This window comes from Mercenaria mercenaria, chromosome 6 (assembly GCF_021730395.1).
Source record: "Mercenaria mercenaria strain notata chromosome 6, MADL_Memer_1, whole genome shotgun sequence".
NCBI lineage: Eukaryota > Metazoa > Mollusca > Bivalvia > Venerida > Veneridae > Mercenaria > Mercenaria mercenaria.
Window position 1 is genome coordinate 28,572,374 of NC_069366.1, and position 14,139 is coordinate 28,586,512.

Here is a 14,139-nt window from a genome sequence, read left to right on the forward strand (position 1 = left end):
AATCAAGGTTATCATTCTGATCAAATTTCATGAAGATCGGTTGAAAAATACAAATGTTGACAGGCGCCGGACATCGAGCGATCACAAAAACTCACCCAAGCAATGCTAAAAAAAGTGGCATTTCTGACCTTGTATACCTTATTTGCAGACATCTGACACTTCACATGTATTTGCTTCGAATCCTGCTTATAGAGACAGAATTGGAAAACAAGAGGACCATGATGGTCCTGCATCGCTCACCTCTTCCCACATGACCCAGTTTTGAGTATGACGTTTCTTCTATTATTTGACATAGTGACCTAGTTTTTGAGCTCATGTGACCCAGTTTTGAACTTGACCTAGATATTATCAAGATAAAAATTCTGACCAATTTTCAAGAAGATCAATTGAAAAATATGGTCTCTAAGAGAGGTCACAAAGTTTTTCTATTAAATTTTACCTATTGACCTAGTTTTCGAAGGTACGTGACCCTGTTTTGAATTTTACCTAGATATCATCAAGTGAACATTCTCACTAATTTTCATGAAGATCTCATGAAAAAATATGGCCATCTAGAGAGGTCACAAGGTTTTTCTATTTTTAAAACCTACTGGCCTAGTTTTTGACCGCACGTGACCCAGTTTCGAAACTGACCTAGATATCATCAAGGTGAACATTCAGATCAATTTTCATGAAGATCCATTTAAAAATATGGCCTCTAGAGAGGTCAAAAGATTTTAATAATTTTAGACCTACTGACCTAGTTTTTGACCGCAGCTGACCCAGTTTCAAACTTGACCTAGATATCATCAAGATGAACATTCAGACCAACTTTCATACAGATCCCATGAAAAGTATGGCCTCTAGAGAGGTCACAAGGTTTTTTTATTATTTGACCTACTGACCTAGTTTTTTAAGGCACATGACCCACTTTCAAACTTGACCTAGATATCATCAAGGTGAACATTCTGACCAATTTTTATGGAGATCCATTCACAAGTATGGCCTCTAGAGAGGTCACAAGGTTTTTAGCCCACCATCAGCAGATGGTGGGCTATTAAAATCACTCTGCGTCCGTGGTCCGTCCATCCGTCATTCCGTCCGTCCGTCCGTCCGTTAACAATTTCTCGTTATCGCATCTCCTCAGAAACTACTGGGGGGATTTTGACCAAACTTTGTCAGAATGATGTATTGGTACCCTAGTTGTGTCCCCCTGAAAATCAGACTGGTTCAACAATTTATGAGTGAGTTATGGCCCTTTGTTTATTTCTATAATTTACATAGATTTATATAGGGAAAAACTTTGAAAACCTTCTTGTCACAAAACCACAGAGCCTAGGGCTTTGATATTTGGTATGAAGCATTATCTAGTGGTCCTCTACCAAGATGATTCAAATTATTTCTCTGGGGTCAAATATGGCCCCGCCCTGGGGGTCACATGGTTTAAACAGACATATATTGGGAAAAACTTTGAAAAACCTCTTGTCCAAAACCACAGGGCCTAGGGCTTTGATATTTTGTATGTGACATCATCTAGTGGTCTTCAAGTAAGATCGTTCAAATTATACCCCTAGGGTCAAATATGACCCCACCCTGGGGGTCATATGGTTTACATAGACTTATATAGGGAAAAACTTTGAAAATCTTCTTGTCCAAACCACAAAGCCTAGGGCTTTGATACTTGTAATGTAGCATCATCTAGTGGTTCTCTACCAAGTTTGTTCAAATTATCCACCTAGGGTCAAATATGGCCTCGCCCCGTGGGTCACATGGTTCATATAGACTTATATAGGGAAAAGCTTTTAAAATGTTCTTGTCAATAACTAAAACATTCAAATTTGGACCACATGTATATTTTTGAGTGGCAAGATGAACCTTGACATGAGTTGACTTTGATTTTGACCTAGTGACCTACTTTCACATTTCTGTAGCTACAGCCTTCAAATTTGGACCACATGCATAGTTTTGTGCACTTGAAAAAACTTTGACCTTGATTTTGACCTAGTGACCTACTCTCACATTCTTGAAGGTACAGGTATCAAATTTGGACCATATGCATAGTTCCGTGTTTCAAAATGAAATTTGACATTGGTTTTGACCTAGTGACCTACTTTCACATTTTTGAAAGTACAGTCTTCAAATTTGGACCAAACGCATAGTTTTGTGTTCCGAAATTAAATTTGACCTTGATTTTGACCCAGTGACCTACTTTCTCATTTTTCAAGCTACAGCCTTCAAATTTGAACCACATGCATGGTTTTATGTACTGAAACAAACTTTGACCTTTACATTGACCTAGTGACCTACTTTCACATTTTTGAAGGTACAAGCTTCAAATTTGGACCACATGCATAGTTCTGTATTCTGAAATAAAACTTGACCTTGATTTTGACCTAGTGACCTACTTTCACATTTCTCAAGCTACAGCCTTCAAATTTGGACCACATGCATAGTTTTGTGTACCGAAATGAACTTTGACCTTAAGATTGACCTAGTGACCTACTTAAACATTTCTGTAGCTACAGGCCTCAAATTTAGACCACTTGCATAGGATTGTGTACCGAAACAAACTTTGACCTTGACATTGACCTAGTGACCTACTTTCACATTTTTGAAGGTACAGGCTTCAGATTTGGACCACATGCATAGATTTGTGTTCTGAAGTGAAATTTGACCTTTGATTTTGACCTAGTGACCTACTTACACATTTCTCAAGCTAAGCCTTCAAATTCGGACCACTTGCATAGTTTTGTGTACCGAATTAAACTTTGACCTTAAGATTGATCTAGTGACCTACTTTCACATTTCTCGAGCTACAGCTTTCGAATTTGGACCACATGCACAGTGTTGTGTACGGAAATGAAATTTGACCTTGAGCTAGTCAGTAAGTCTTGAAATTTGGAACACTCAAAAATGGCACTTGGTGGGCGCCAAGATCACTCTGTGATCTCTTGTTCTATTTTTAGACCTACTGACCTAGTTTTTGAACGCACATGACCCTGTTTCAAACTTGACCTAGATATCATCAAGATGAACATTCAGACCAACTTTCATACAGATCCCATGAAAAATATTGCCTTTAGAGAGGTCACAAGGTTTTTCTATTATTTGACCTACTGACCTAGTTTTTGATGGCACGTGACCCACTTTCGAAACTGACCTAGATATCATGAAGATGAACATTCAGACCAACTTTCATACAGATCCCATGAAAAATATGGCCTCTAGAGAGGTCACAAGGTTTTTTCATTATTTGACCTACTGACCTAGTTTTTGACAGCACGTGTCCCACTTTCAAACTTGACCTAGATATCATCAAGGTGAACATTCTGACCAATTTTCATGAAGATCTCATGAAATATATGGCCTCTAGAGAGGTCACAAGGTTTTTCTATTTTTAGACCTACTGACCTAGTTTTTGACCGCACGTGACCCAGTTTCGAACTTGACCTAGATATCATCAAGATGAACATTCAGACCAACTTTCATACAGATCCCATGAAAAATGTGGCCTTTAAAGAGGTCACAAGGTTTTTCTATTATTTGACCTACTGACCTAGTTTTTGATGGCACGTGACCCAGTTTCGAACTTGACCTAGATATCATCAAGATGAACGTTCTGACCAATTTTCATGAAGATCTTGTGAAATATATGGCCTCTAGAGAGGTCACAAGGTTTTTCTATTTTTAGACCTACTGAGCTAGTTTTTGATGGCACGTAACCCAGTTTCGAACTTGACCTAGATATCATCAAGATGAACATTTTGACCAATTTTCATGAAGATCTTGTGAAATATATGGCCTCTAGAGAGGTCACAAGGTTTTTCTATTTTTAGACCTACTGACCTAGTTTTTGAAGGCACGTGACCCAGTTTCGAACTTGACCTAGATAACATCAAGATGAACATTCTGACCAATTTTCATAAAGATCCCATGAAAAATGTGACCTCTAGAGTGGTCACAAGCAAAAGTTTACGGACCCACGCACGCACGCACGCACGGACGGCGGACACCGCGCGATCACAAAAGCTCACCTTGTCACCTTGTGACAGGTGAGCTAAAAATCATTAGGAATGTGTAGAAACAATTCAACTTGAAGACATCTTACTGCAACAACACTTCGACAGAAAAGTTTCCAAAATGCAAAGAAACTTCACCAGCAGGGGTCCGTAACCATGAAATACCAGATATGTGTAAATGTAGTATAGGGCATTTGGTCAATGTCAGTCCAGAATTGCAAATATTGCCCCTTTGTCGGCGAATTGTCTTATTATGTAAATGATATACAAAATGATTACATCCAAGTTTAAAAGGTAGTAATAATGCATGTTTTCCTTGACAAACCCATACATCTTCTCTGAAGGTGGCATAAAAGAAACCTTTGCCTCGAGCAGTATTTCATGAGCAGCCATCAATGATATTTCTCAGTTGCCTGGGTGTGCCTCAGTGAAGCTACATCACTGCAATATTTCATTTGTATTGGAAAGGGTGATATGAACAATGAAACAAAAAAATTATTGTACACACATTTAATACAACACTAGGGTTAACACATATGATAAATAATGAATAATTAAATATATAGCTATGTATATATAATATATATCATATACAATAAATTTTAAATCTTTTTAACATTACGTTACAAAGCACCGATGCATTGTACTCAAAAAGGTTAACATATTGCACTAACAAGAAACAGAACAATAACAGATCATATAGAAATAATGCATTCAACAGTATTGTAAAAAGGTTTACGGTGTTGTAAAAAGGTTTACAGTTGCTTGAAAGATCATTAAGGTACCCAAAAAACAGATTTTCATTTTATTGAATATCACACAAATACAAAATTGACGAGAATCTGGGGTAATTCTGTGCCAAACTGGCTACTTACCACTGAAATATGGCATGTTAAAAGGCAATAGGGTATGGACAGTTTAAACAGAAATTTGGCATATTTATGTGAATGTACTGACAATCTATATTACAATCTGGCATGTAAAAGGGAATGTATGAACACTTTGTATTAAATCTGGTATTTCAAAAGAAAGGTTTGGCAGTTTATATTAAATCTGGCATTTCAAAAGGAGGGTTTGGAACAGACTGAATCTGGCATTTTAAAACGAGGAATTGACAATTTATACAGAAATTTGGCATGTAAATGGGAGGTTTTCGTTGACCTGATGATTCATACTGAAATTTGGCAAGTTACAGGTCTAATATTGAACATGTTTATATTCTTGATTACTAAGAATCAATGTGACATGCACATTCTTTCATCTTTTATTGCACAGTGAGCTTATGATACATATATATTTGTCTTCTTGGATGACATCAGGTACATTATTGTATATTTCTATACAGAGTCCAGTATAACATGACGACTGCTTCGGAATAAAGTATCTTCATTTTTTTTTTTTTAATTTTTACACTACACTTATAAGTTACTTTACTTTTTTTTTTGACAAATTTGATAAGAGTTTTCATGATAAAACAATTTTGTTAAATAACATCATCTATAGCTAAACGAACTCCGTTTCTTTTATTCCTAAAGTATAGCCTGCTGTAAAGGCTGTACTTACTGAAAGAAAAGATCACACTCTCCTTGAAAGATTTTCTTGGTACTTTTCATTCAATATTGCTTATTTGTTTCAAAATGTTCTGTGCCAGTCTCAGATGATTGCTTTTTTAATCCTCTTGAATGCAGAACATATATAGACAAAAAATATTTTTTAAGGAAATAAAATGTAATCTGAAATACCAAGCACACAACAATAACATAAGCTTATTGCACAAGTTGTGATGAAAATTATTTTTTAATGGATGTTTTTCAGTAAAACTGAGAATTCTTTTATAATGCCTTTAGCTACTCAACAGTTTATAACAAGTAAAATATTCACACAAAATTATACAGTGGTTTTGGCAGAAAACATTTTTTTAAAAGGAAAAGTACATTTATACCTAAAATTGTAAAAAAAAAAAAAGTGTAAATGTAACAAATGTAAAAATTGTTTGGCTTTCTGCAAATTAATGTTGGTGGTTGGGGTATCATATGACAAAAACTTTAACAAAAAACTTTCGACAAGAAAAGCTTTCAAATAAATTCAACAACAAGATAACTTTACACACAATTTTACAATTATATGCTTTATTATTCATATAACAAGATTAACAAGCCATTAAAAAATTATTATAACCATGACAGTTGTCTGACTGAAGCAACTGAGTATCACATAGTAACTCATAAAGTGACCTGTCCATATAGGAATGCAATAGCAGAGAGATTAACCCTTAGCCTGCTGGCGGCAAGTGATTCTGCCTTTGCGACCAGTGCAGACCAAGATCAGCCTGCACATCCGTGCAGTCTGATCATGGTCTGCACTGTTCGCTATTCAGTCAGTAAATTTTTAGTAAACACCCCTTCAAATGATAAATGGTACTGCCCATATTGGAAGATGGACCAGTCCATTATAGAAATTTAGCATGGTAAGGGTTAAACAATCTTTGAATGTTCTCTATTGCTTACAAAGTAATATAAAGAGTGAGGAGATTACAAACTCTTTTTAATACACTTCACTATTCAGTAAGGTATGAAGAAGCATAAATTCTCATTCAATACATTCCATATAAGAACATAGGCAGTATTAGAATGTTTTTTATTACCAACAAGGTAATGTGACAAGTAGAGCAATTCAGTATATCTTGAATTTTATTCACTATAAAAGAAATGTTACACAAAGGAATGTTTAAGTACATTTTTATATGCACAACAGAATAAAAATCCTTGGAAGTCCTATTAGATAATGGGAAAACAAATTGTTGGAATTCCTTCTATTACAGAATGGTACGAATTCCTTCTAAAAGATAATGGGAAAACAAATTGTTGGAATTCCTTCTATTACAGAATGGTACGAATTCCTTCTATAAGGTAATGGGAAGAAATCAAATCCTGAGAATTCCTTTTTTTACATAATGGTAAGTGCAACTTCTGGGAATTCCTCCTATTAGGCAATGGGAAGAATACAAATCCTGAGATTTTCTCATATTATGTAGTGGTAAGTGCAAAATCTGCGAATTCCTTCTGTTGGATAATGATAAGAATACAAATCCTGGGAATGCCTTCTATCTAGGTGATGGTAAGAATGTAAATACCGGGAATATCCCTTATTTTAGGTAATGTTTTCCTCAATTACACATTATGGTAATAATGTAAATCCTGGGAATTCCTTCTATTAGATGATGGTAATAATGTAAATCCTGGGAATTCTTTCTATTACGTTATGGTGATAATGTAAATCCTGGGAATTCCTTCTATTAAATTATGGTAATAAGGTAAATCCCAGTAATTCCTTTAATTAGATCATGGTAATACATTGTAATGTAAATCCTGGGAATTCCTTTTATTAGATCATCGTAATAATGTAAATCCTGGGAAGTCCTACTATTAGATTATGGTAATAATGTAAATCTTGGGAATTCCTTTTGTTAGGTAATGGCAACAATACAGAAGATTGTTGATTTAAAAAAAAAGTTAAATATTAAGAACAGCATACAAATCTCAAGATATATAATGATAATCTTCTATGACTTAGAATCTTTAGTTCTCAAGTTATCAGTGACATTTAGAACAGACACTTAATCATAGCAAATCTTAAACATAGGATTTAAATGTAATCAAAAACATTCTACGAGTAAAAAATAACATGGAACAATTACTTGAACTCCTAAAATCAGCATATGAAACTGAATTTAACAAAATATAAAGCATAAACCTCTTTTAACAAGTAAATGCAAAAAACCTAAATAGCTAAATAAATTTCTTAAAATATTAAAATGTTTTGACAAATCTATTATTGTAAGATTTAAAAAGACTAAAATGACTCCACTATGAGGGTGTCAAAAAAGCAAGTATCCCAAAATAATATCTTCGATTTTGTTAACAATAAATTTCTGCAAGCATGCTACATAAGGATGACATAAAAATGTCAACTGTTTTTTGTTGTTTTTTTTTTATATTTTGACAAAGTGCTGCTTGATAAATGGCCTTTGAGAATTTAAATTTCTCTTGGTACAAATTCTACAGGATTAGTCTGTTGTAATTAATTTCCAGGCACTCCTTTTATGGTTTTCACCTTTTCAGACATTCACTAGAAATTGATAGAGGTTGTGAAGAAACAAATTTATTTCATGTCCATATGCAATATATAATATGTCTCAGGTGTAGAAATTATATCTTCAAAATTTCATTATTTTTACAATGTGTCTGATACATATCTTAAGCATACCATTGTGTACTTTTATCTAGCAAACAAGAGCTGTCACAGGAGACAGTGCGCTCAACTGTTTTGATGCTGGGTAGTAAAACTGGGAATATCTGAGGAAGCAGGAGAGTTCAGTGAATTCATTGTGGATGATGATGATGATATTGGACAATAGTTTAAGTCTGTGTTAAATGTATTTAGTAATAACAGAGATAGCTGTAAAGTGTATCATAACATTAAGGAAGTACAAAAGGGACACCCGGTTGAGTAGGATAGCTCTCCATATACTATGTACAGTTGGGTTAAAAAAAGAGAAAATAGAAGTTGCACACATGTTCTATTCTAAGCCTTGGAAATGACCTTGTTTAAGGTACTGGTATTATCCATAAAGATACATTTAAAGCAGCTGTGTGATATGTTAACTGCTTTTTGTCAAAAAGTATATTTAAAAAAACCTGTAAATCAATTAAGGAAGAAACATCAATACCCATTATAAGCTAACAGTATTAAAAACAAATTATTTCTTGACAACTATAACATTTAGCTGAATAGAAATATACCAACAACACTAACATCTTTTACAGCTGTATCCTTAATAACAGTTGTTTAATCCTTAATAGCAGTTATTTAATCCTTAATAACAGTTGTTTAATCCTTAATAACGGTTGTTTAATCCTTAATAACAGTTGTTTAATAACCTACATTTTCTCTGACAACAGAACCTTCTCTTAAATGGATGAAACGCTGCATTCTGAACACTTTCCGAAGTAAACTTGCAGATATATGTAAAAATTTAAGCAAATAATTTACACTAATTGGTCCCGACATACCAATCAAAGTACTTATAGTATCAGCATTCAGTGCAACTGTCTTAACAAGCAAAAGGCAGACTAAGGATTTACACAAATGGAGTATTTCACTACTGTTGATCTCCATTGACTACAGCATCTTTGTTTTCTTCCTTCTCTTTGTTCTCTTCTGGAGGGGAAGCACCTTCTACAGAGGGAGCACTCTGAAAGTTGAAAACAGAATGTGGAATAAAACGAAACACAAGAAATTCAGTGAACTGGTATCCCCTACCGAATGGGTTAAAGATTTTACCCTTGAAGAAGCATTCTCGGCCTGAAAAAAGCACTTCAATGCAACTGAATTTCAGTCTTTTTAAAAGCTACTCATTCTAAATTTTTGATTGAATCTATATCTAGTTACAATGAAAATGACCCATGCTACATAAAATTGCTCTCGATGAAAGCTACACTTTTACCCAGTTTGGTCCATTTACCTCATTCCTACCTGAAATCACTGTGAGAAAACCACTGTTCTATTTTTAGTTAAATGATCTTGACCTTTATCATGGCCTCTATGCTAGCTTCCTAAATTCAAAGCTTGGACTCAATACCCTATTCCTTACTGGAGTAATTGATCAGAAAGAAAAGATTTAACCCTTACCCAGCTAAATTTCTATAACAAACTTGTCCATATTTCAATTTGAACAGTACCATCAACTGTTAATAGGGGTGCTTACCAAAAAGATACTGACAGAATGGCGAACAGTGCAGATCTTGATCAGACTGCATGGATGTGCAGGCTGATCATGATCTACACTGGTCGCAAAGGCAGAATCAATCGTGTCCAGCATGGTAAGGGTTAAATGAAACACTGGGCCCATAGTCATGAATATCTAGTCTGAAACTCAGGCTGAAATGCTAAAATCAGCTTTTAATATGTATTTGTTATCTTGCACAGACTTTGAAGGCGCTGACCTCCAGATTTCGGCTAAAAAATTATTTTTCTTTCATATTGAAGTTTGGTCATATTATGAACATTAGAATATGAGTTTTTGTCTCTAAACTATTTTAAAAATGCCAAATCAAGAAAAAAAGACGACCACATCGGGAATCGAACCCGGACCGCCACAGCAATAAACAAGAGGGTCATGATGACCCTGGATCGCTCATCTGAGTAATATGAGCTACATGTTTCAAATATCAAACTGATAATAAAATATTAAGAAAGTCAGTAGGTCACATTCATGGTCAATGAAATTCAGTTTTACAATTTGTGTGCAAAACTGTGTAAGTCATCAAAATTTCAAGGCTGTATCTTAAAAAACAAGAAAGTAGGTCAGTAGGTCAAGGCCAAGTCAAGTGACATCATATTACTTGGGGTCATCAGGTAATTATAATTAAATAGTCTTGGAAATAGGATCAGATGATTTTTAAGTATTTTTTCCTATATAACTCACATAATAACTAAGTGACCCCAGGGCGGGGCCTCTTTTAACCCCAGGGGCATAATTTGAACAATTTTGGTAGAGGACTTCCTAGACAATTCATCATACCAAATATCAAAAGCCTAGGTCGCACAAGAAAATTTTCAGACAAGAAAATTTTTAAAGCTTTTTCCTATATGTCCATATAAAACTTGGGACCCCCAGGGCAGGGCCTCTTTTCACCCCAGGGATACACTTTGAACAATTTTGGTTGAGGACCATAAGACAATGCTACAAACCAAAGATCTAATTGTTGTGGTTTCAGACAAGAAAATTTTTAAACTTTTTTTCCTATACAAGTCTATGTAAAACTTGGGACCCCCGGGGCGGGGCCATATTTGACCCTAGGGAGAAATTTGAAAAATCTTGGTAGAGGACTACTAGATAATGCTACATACCAAATATCAAAGCCCTAGGCCATGTGGTTTTGTACAAGAAGATTTTCAAAATTTTCTCTATATAAGTCTATATAAACCATGTGACCCCTGGGGCGAGGCCATATTTGACCCAAGGGGGATAATTTGAACAATCTTGGTAGAGGACCACTAAATGATGCTACATACCAAATATCAAAGCCATAGGCCATGTGGTTTTGTACAAGAAGATTTTCAAAGTTTTCCCTATATAAGTCTCTATAAACCATGTGAACCCCGGGGCGGGGCCAATTTGACCCTAGGGGAATAATTTGAACAAGTTTGGTAGAGGACCACTAGATGATGCTACAAACCAGATATCAAAGCCCTAGGTCCTGTGGTTTTGGACAAGAAGATTTTTAAAGTTTTTCCTTTCGGTTGCCATGGCAACCAGAGTTCTGCATGGAATTAAATTCTTTGAACAATTTTGAAAGGGGGCCACCCAAGGATCATTCCTGTGAAGTTTGGTGTAATTCTGCCAAGTGGTTTTCAAGAAGACTTTTTTTAGGAAATGTTGACGGACGGACGACGCACGCCGGACATTGAGCGGTCACAAAAGCTCACCATAAGCCTTTGGCTCAGGTGAGCTAAAAAGTTTTCCGCTTTCGCTTCCAATAGCGCTAAGGAGGATTTAGTGTTCAATGCACGTTAAATATACATATTTATAATCGAGGCAGTTTACCTCGAGTAAAGCGTTACAAACGAGTAAAGCGTTACAAACATTTTCGATTTTCATCGTAAAAATTAATAAAAACTAATTCTGTGTTTCATTAACATACAGTCTATCAGTAATTAAGTTTCAAAGCATTCTTAAGACATGTAGCATTTATTTCCAGATATCTAACAAAAAATCTTTTTATGTTGTTGTCAAACGATCTGGAGGCCAGTGCCTTTAATGAAACTTGGCATAAATATAGCATACAAAACAACACAATGATATGTAAAGTTTCAGCAATTTTGATTTGTAACTGAAGGAAGTCTTAATTTCAAATTTAAAATGTTGATAACAACTGACCCAACAACAAAACATTTTCAGTTGCTAGCTGCATTATTTTTGAACGAGGCTTGCTAAATTTTATTTTCAACTTACCTGAACTTTAGGAGGTTTCGGCTCCTGTGCAGGATCCAGGATCAGCTTTCCAATGTTCTTTCTATCATGCATCTTCTGCATTGCCTCTGCAACCTACAAATATTACCACAAATTTTTAAATTTAAATATTTTTTTTCTTTTTTCACTATGAATTAGGAAATTGTGTACCCATTAACTGGCTTTTATAGTCTTTTTTAAGCATTTACTGCAATAACTCTAAAGAAGAACTTTGAAAAGCCTTCAATGTTGTTATTTTGGTTTGTTTTGGTCAGTAACTGTTTTGAAATAAATGAAAACAAGAACAGATTCTAAAACACATACACCTTCCAAACATCATGACCCACCGGAGGCAATTGGGTATATTATTTTGTAAAATAAGACACTGACCTTTGACCTTAAGTTAGGGGTCATCTACAAAATATAGGCAATTTTTCTATGAAGTATAAGGGCCATAAGTCTTAGCATTCTCCAGTAACTGATCAGAAACAACTTTCAATCTCAAGGTCACTATGACCTTCATCTTGAGGTACAGACCCAAAAAACAATAATGGTCACTTCCTGATCATTCTGTGAAATTTGATGGCCATAAACCTTAAAGTGCTCTAGATATCGATCTGAAACCATTTTCAATTTCAAGGTCACTGTGACATTGACCTTTGGCCTACTGACCCCAAATCTCAAGAGACATTTAGTCATTGTGTAAAGTCTGAAAGCTGCAGTTGTTATATTTTCATACTTAAAAAGAGTCCTGAAAAAGAAAATGTAATGGACAGACAGGCACCACCATTCCATAATACATCCGTTTTTTTTTTTTCAAAATGGGACTTTAAAAATGCTTTAAGGAAAGCAAATTAATTTGTAACCTATCTGCAGACAAAATCAATAGTTTTATGTCTGAAAATAATTGGAAAAGAGTAATAAATCCGCCTAACATACAACCTGTCAATAAATTCTGGTGAAGTAGTTTTAGTAAGGTGATCTCTTTGGAAAGAGATAACATTACCTTTTATAGCAAAAACATATTTATAGAACAAATCTGTAACATTAACTCCAGCGGCTCATCAAGTTAAATCAATACAGTAGAACTTAAGTTTTGTCCAACTACTATTGACTAAATTTCTAAAGTGGACTGGTCCATCATTCAATTTGGGCAGTACCATTTATAATTTGAAGGGATATTCACTAAAATTTACTGACTTAATAGCCAACAGTGCAGACCAAGATCAGCCTGCAAGAAAGTTCAAGCTGATCTTAGTCTGCACTGGTTGCAAAGACAGAATCACTTGCCGATGACAGGCTGAAGGTTAAAAAGACAAAGGAAAAACTATGTTTAGGAAGTTTTCTGCATTATCTGTTTACTAATGTATATGACAAATTCCTCTTTACTTGTTCCAGATGTGTGTCTTACCTAAAAGCAAGCAACAAAAGTAACAAACATTGCAAAAACCTTGCCAACATTTCTTTTCCTTTCAATATATTTTTATATAAAACTACTGTGCCTGCTGAGGTTTCAACGTAAGTCCAATTCAACATAATTTTAGTCGTATAAATGATGGCGTCTACTGGAAGCAGTGAGCACATTTACCATCTTTATGGTGTTACGTACCTCACTGGAATATCATGCCTTGGACACGACATGATATCCTATCCAGTCAGGTTACACCAACTGGTCTAAAACTATCTTCCTAATACCTAGGGCCAAGCAATGAAGCTACTAGTACCATTTTTCATGTCTTTGGTACGACATGGCAACAAAGTGAGTACACATTCGAAGTGCAGGCTCTACAACTTGGCTACTCAGGCGGTCTTTCCACTGCGGAAAATGGTTCCGTATACGGGAGTGTACGCATTCCGTATACTCCTAATATACGGGCGTATACGGAAACATTTTTCCCGTATATGGAACATTCCATATACGGGAATCCCGTATTCTTTAATTGGACATTCATGTTTTTCTCACATGGATCCGTTCATTCATACTTAGCATAAATACGTTTCAACAGTTTATGTCAGTATTCAAAGTTAGGGATTGTCAAGGTCCAAAAGTATGTTTAAGGCGTAGGTTTTGATCTTACTCTCAGGAAAGATACCTTTTATATGATATTCGTATATTAGACATATACG

General features: G+C 35.1%; 1 protein-coding gene across 1 annotated transcript in view; it reads right to left on the reverse strand.

The window, feature by feature from the left end:
* Positions 1-4,493: 4,493 nt before the first annotated feature.
* The window catches only part of LOC123549318 (synaptic vesicle membrane protein VAT-1 homolog-like), a 28,403-nt gene continuing 18,757 nt past the window's right edge, over positions 4,494-14,139 (reverse strand). The window contains exons 7-8 of the mRNA XM_053545481.1: positions 12,016-12,108; positions 4,494-9,252 (exon numbers count right to left, since the gene is read on the reverse strand). Of these exons, the coding sequence (XP_053401456.1) occupies positions 9,160-9,252; positions 12,016-12,108 (186 nt within the window). The 3' untranslated portion in view covers positions 4,494-9,159. The remainder of the gene's footprint in view (positions 9,253-12,015; positions 12,109-14,139) is intronic.